This window comes from Saccostrea cucullata, unplaced genomic scaffold, assembly GCF_032062105.1.
Source record: "Saccostrea cucullata isolate Sc308-1 unplaced genomic scaffold, CSIRO_AGI_Scuc_v1 ctg13806, whole genome shotgun sequence".
In the NCBI taxonomy this organism is placed as follows: Eukaryota; Metazoa; Mollusca; class Bivalvia; order Ostreida; family Ostreidae; genus Saccostrea; species Saccostrea cuccullata.
In genome coordinates, this window is record NW_026919424.1 from 9,980 (window position 1) to 16,121 (window position 6,142).

A 6,142-nucleotide genomic window follows, 5' to 3' on the forward strand; every position below is an offset into this window, starting at 1 on the left:
CTTTCACAAGAAAGACACATATGAAATAGGAAAACCCAAACTCCAACCAATCAAAAATTATGGGGAAAGATAATGAAAGGAAGGACAGAGCAATACCTATATACCTCCGACACTTCGATTGACGGGGCATTGAAACAAACCAAGTTTCAAATCTAACACAGTGCATCAATAGAAAAAGCATAGTTACGTAATTCTCCATCTCCGTCTTGATTCAAATAATGATAACAATTCGTATGACCATGCACATAAAAGTTAATTAAACACATTAATTATACATACTTGTATCTGCTGGCTAGTGTATTACACTGAAACGCACCAAGTTTCTGCTTTTAGAAACTTAAGAACAATCATCGCATACTTCATTGAAGCCACCATCAGTGATGTAGAAAATGGCGGGTAACCTAGAGAGTATCAAAAGTGAATTGCATTGATGGATGATATGGGTATTTTTTTCATGTCGCCCGAGAGGCACAATGCTTCTCCTTATAGATTTGAAAGTAAGGAGTTGATCCTTACGTCTCGGGTTCAAGTCAAAATGTTGGACCTAGAGACCGGTCCATCGGATGAAACCTGGCCCAATGACCATAAACTGAGAATAGACTTAAGGTAGAATTCTTCTCTGGTTTTTGACTAGATGGAACATTCAAAGTATATTTGTTGATTTGTCTAATATATATAGATGTAAAAGATTTAATAGACCATATTTTTCTTTCCTCATCACAATTATACAACTTTAAATAGAAATAGTAAACTGCGTTTGAAATCTAGCAGGGACTATATTTTTGGCGGAATGGTGGCGCATGAAAATATTTTCTTATCTGCCTCTCAAAATTATCATAGAACATTGATAGTTATATTTTTACGCAATCAAAGACTAGAAGAAATTTTCAAATGTAAGTTAAATTAATAATAAGGGACTAAAGTTTCAAAATATATCAAATACATAAGATTTTTCATACATACTAGAACTATTTGAGCCAAAAATCCGTAAAAAGTGTTATTTCTCTCTTAGTAAACGATCAAAACTTTTAGTTTTTGTATCATTTTGTACCTTTATGTGCCTTTATGTGACAACTTTACTATATGTTAAAATAAAAAATAAAGTTAAATATAGGAAGCATATAAAAATTACTAATAAAGCCAAAAATGTAAGAAAAGTAGAGAAAATTCGGATTAGCAAATACCCATTTTATTTAAATTATCCATGTCAAATTGGTAATATCATCTTATAGGCCCTATATGGTAGTATCTTTTTATGCAAAAAGAAAAACTTTCAATCCTTTAAATTACAGGTAGGGATCGCATGATTGGTAACAGTAATTTTTTATTCTTAATGTCCAGGAAAAAGGTAATGACCTTGACCTGACCTTGCCTCTAATATTAAATGATCAAATTTAATCTCTGTCAGTGATACCATCACTAAGTGATATTATCCTCTTGATTCTGTGAAAATTTCATTAATTTTTAAATACAAGAAATGTGAGAAGAATCCTACCTTAAGTGAAAATTTCATATCAGTATAACTTTTGAAAAAAAAAATGATTCATTACATGTACCTGTTGCCGACGATGATTTTTGGTTCGCTTTAGTACAATTCTCAGTTAACCTTGGACTTTCAGCAAGGAGTGGCATTTTCGACGTTACATAATTAGCTTCTGAAATTTACACAGCTTTCAAAGACTGTTGAAATATACATGGGATAGAAATTCCGGCGCCGAGAATGCCACACCTTACTGAAAGTCCAAGGTTAACTGAGAGTTGCACTATATACAAATTTAGACATGTTTACAAGAAGGCAAAAAACAACTTACATTTAACTTAAAACAAAACAACTTAAGCAAATTTTTGTAAAAATAATATTGTTCTCTATAAATTTATACTTAAGTAAATTAAGATCTTATCTGCAATATAGGCGCCTCTCTTCTCATAACATGCCCGGTCTGAAGGACCAAACACGATCTCGTTCTTACTTAAAGTAACGTAAAAAAACATGTTTGGTTTGAAGTCGATATGCTTTGCTTCTTGTGCTGTCATGAGAATATGCTCTTCACCAACCATAATGATATCATGAATTAATCATCCCTAAGAAAACACAGGAGTCCATTTGTGATGAATCAGCAGTTTTTCGTCTCCAACACGGAAAGAATCCGGAAAGGATTAGTTCAGAAGACTAAATACAAACATCTAATTGTGTCCTTTCATGTCCAAAACTTATAATCGAAAAAAATCTACCGATTCGGAGAGGTTAGAAGTTGGTAGGGAAATTCCTCGTATACTCAGTAACACTAATTGTATATTAAAGAATAACTTCTGTTTATTGAAAATGGAAAATAATCGATCAAAACTGACCTCCATAAAACAATAAATCATCTATTTACGATCGACCAGTGTTTGTGTCTTGTAATTCCCGGAGAAGAAAATTACCCTTCTTCTAATAAATAAGGAGCATGGACCAAAGATTGACTTTTCTTATATGATTGGAAAATTTGCCTCCTAAAGTAGATCTGATATAATGGATCGAAAAGTAATAAAGAACAAACTGTGGCTAGAAACAGAGGATATAGACAGAGAAAATGGAGTAGACATGATTGTCTTTACCTAATTTCTCAAGCCTCTAATTACGAGGTTGCTCTGTAAGCATGAATGGTTACCATACTTTACACACTTGTGTACTCCTCAAGATTTATGTGCTTGCTGTCTACATAAGAAATTGCATTATATTTGTACCAATTCATGCTTTTTGTTTCCAAATGCCAATTTTATTATTGGCCCTGTAGAATTACTTTAAGTATTACTAGTATTTGTCTTATTAATAATTATATGTTGGTCAAGAGCAGTTCAACTGGTCAATCATCCTCAGATTTTTTTTTTTAAGTTTAACGAAGGCATCGCGTGGAGCATGTTGTCTCTGTTGCCAGAGTATTGTAAATATTGATATTAATTTCTAACTGTAATGATATTCGTAGATAAAAAAAATAGTATAAAATTCATATATATTTATTTTATCGCTTAGTAAGATTTAAGAAATATAATGCTCTATCTGAAATTCATGAAAAAATTCTTATACTCATTTACTTTCTACACTTTTAAAGATGGGTTCTATCGTGCACTTTAATGCCCAACTTGTATTTTAAAATTCAATGTTTTTATCTTAAAGAGTCTTGAGAAGATCTCCAACATTATTTTGAAAAGAGTTTTATCATTATCATGCAAATTTTAATCTTGTAAACATGCAATTCTTCAGGATTTAATGTACATCAAAGACATACAACTGTTTTATTTTGGAAGGTACGTCTTTCATTTAATTTTTTTTTCTAAATCATGTATATTTCAAACGAAATATTGAAATCTTTTATCGTGTGTTTGTAAACCCATTTAAAATCCATTTTGAACGTTTGATTTTATCCTATATCGTGTTTACATTTACCTTCCGAATGCGTTTTATTGATAAAAGATGATTCTAAACCATTGTGTTGCAAAGATTTAATTTTTTATCAAACACCTGTGAAAATTTCTTTGTGAATCTTTGAGCTTAGTTTCTGTATTCGATTTCGGTAAAGGTCTTTTAGAATGCAATATTTTGTATACAAATTACATTTTAGAAGCACCCCTCGCTAGGTAGCTAAAAATGGTCTCATCACCAATGATTGCAGACGTAATGAATTATTGATATCATACATACACTTCAGATCAAATGGAAAATAAGCACTTTGCGTGATGTGATTTTCAGTCATCGTATTGACCTGAAAACAGACACCATTGGTTAGTTTCCACTTGAGAGTTGCGAGTGTTAATTCTATCTTAATTCATTACAAGCAATTATTTTTGCCAGGAAATGTTCTCTTGAATAATTCCGGAAATTTTCTTTGGAGAAAGTGTTTTCCTTGGAGAATCCGACTTGTGCTCTGTGTATTGACCATTGCTTGCATGCAGATGGTGACAACTGAATTCCCCATGGACCCGCATTTTCTCGCTCCACAAAATTAGACAATGAAATTAAGACATGGATTTCAAATTGAATTGAATGTGTTCGGCAAATGAGGGTTATAACTGAATATTTACTCGACTGAAAGGAAATAACTACTCTAGAATCTCTAAGCTTTTTTTGCGTTTTCGATTGATGCTATTTATTAAACGGTCAGAAAAATATCCTTTCATCATTTGGGTTGTACAAGTGCAGCAGAACGATGGATTGGTTTATTTTTGTGGTGGTTGTTTTTGTGCCTTGTGTATTTTGTGCTGTACCCGTAACGAACGATAATTGTACGTATCTATTTGACATGGAAAGAAACTCTATCAAAGTAACGTGTTCTAAAAATGTGACTGTGACCATTCGAGGGAAGGGAAATACAAAATTACTGACCGGAAATGATGAAGCCATGAAATATTGGTTTGAAGCCAACCTAAACGCTCATAACAATAAGACAACTCGTTCTGGGGATTTTAATACTAAAGCCATGCACAAATTAAAAAGTGCCAATAGGATTTTACGGAAATCAAAAAAGATTCTTGGAAAACGATTGGTTGCCCTCAATGTTACATCAGGTGATTTAGAAGACGGGGACATCAAACTTAAAAACGATGTTGAGATTTTACAAAGATATCCACCAGGCTCGATATTTGCACACCAATCCATTGTTGCAGCAATTAAAAATCAGTATAAGTATCTCCAAATGGCCATGCTTACCCAAAACAACGAAATGAAACAACTTGTTAAGTCAATGACGTCATTAGTTTCGGCTACTCAGAAGTCCATTCGAAGTGTCATGGCGATGGGTGATGAGTTGCAAGAACAACTGGTTTTGCTTAATACAGCTCTTGTCCGATGTAATATGACGATCGTCAACAAGCAGAAAGGTTCGTGATCGATGAATATTATGTCATAATGGTAATCAATTAAGGAAAAATTCTAAATATTAAAACAGAAAGACTCTTTTGCCAACTTTAATTGATTTTGTAAAAATTTCTAGTATTCAAATAATATCCTCGCCTTAAAGAACAATATTAAAGATACATGTAACACATTTGATGGAATGATATAAGTAATGGAACATTTTATAGCTTGTAGGTGACATATACATGTACAGATAAGACCACGGTTAATAAGATATTTTGGTTGCTTTCATCAAAAGAATCCACTTGTAATGGATGCCGTTTGTAGATCCAGCGCTGTTTGTAGAACCTCAACTTCATCCCTAGCTATCCATCTTTGTCAAAACATTTATTGAATTTTCTTTGTTTGATACAAACTGATGGATGATAAAAGTTTTATAAGTGAAAACAAATAACTATAGTATTTAATTAACTACAGTTGTAAATCGACCAATTTTAAATGAATACATTTCCCCTTTTCGCTATTGTTAATACAGTAATACACGAATTTGGTCAGCTTTCACGAGTTTTAATACCAATAACCTATATCGAATAATTATATGCGTTGGTAATTATTGGAGACGCAAAAGATATATCGTTAAAGAGAGCCGACTGGGGATTTATTGTGTGAAAAACTAAAATAGAGAAACTATTTAATTTTAATAATGTGCCTTACATTAACTTCATTGTACATGCCAAGTTTAAGGGACCGTCTCAAAATACAGGAACATTTATTATTGGATTATATAGGAAAGTGCCAATTTTTCGCTTTTTAAAGCGAATTATAATTATACAAATACCACTGACAATAGACTTTTTGCTCAAATTATAATATATGATGAGTAATACTATATTGTACATTATTTGTAAGAAACAAAAAATTCTACCGTTGTTTCTAGAGCGGTCATCTTTTAATGCCAAAAATTGACGAATTACATGACGTATATTGTTATTATGGAGCACTACAAAATATGACAAATGCAGAGGATTTATATGAAAAATAATGAAAATGATCGAGAGTTTATCAAATTTGTATGTTTAAAATTTCAAGAGTATATATTTGATATTTTTATTCTTTCATGACATATTTGTTACCCCTTCTTCAAGGGCTGCATTTTATCATAACGTCAAAATTACACTATTCCGACGTCAATCTACTTTTCAGTTGAAAAGCTGTTTTAAAAATCAGTTATATGAAATTGCAGTTAAATTTTTTAACCTGTGATTTCTTAATTTTGTAAAATTTATTAATTTAATGGAAAAGGTTGCT

At 31.8% G+C, this 6,142-nt stretch overlaps 1 protein-coding gene across 1 annotated transcript; it reads left to right on the forward strand.

The window, feature by feature from the left end:
- Nucleotides 1-4,090: 4,090 nt before the first annotated feature.
- LOC134231264 (uncharacterized) lies at nucleotides 4,091-4,857 on the forward strand (the record flags this gene model as incomplete). Its single annotated transcript, XM_062713202.1, has 1 exon — nucleotides 4,091-4,857. A coding segment is annotated over exon 1 (670 nt), but the record flags the coding sequence as incomplete, so codon positions are not given.
- Between the last annotated feature and the right edge of the window lie 1,285 nt (nucleotides 4,858-6,142).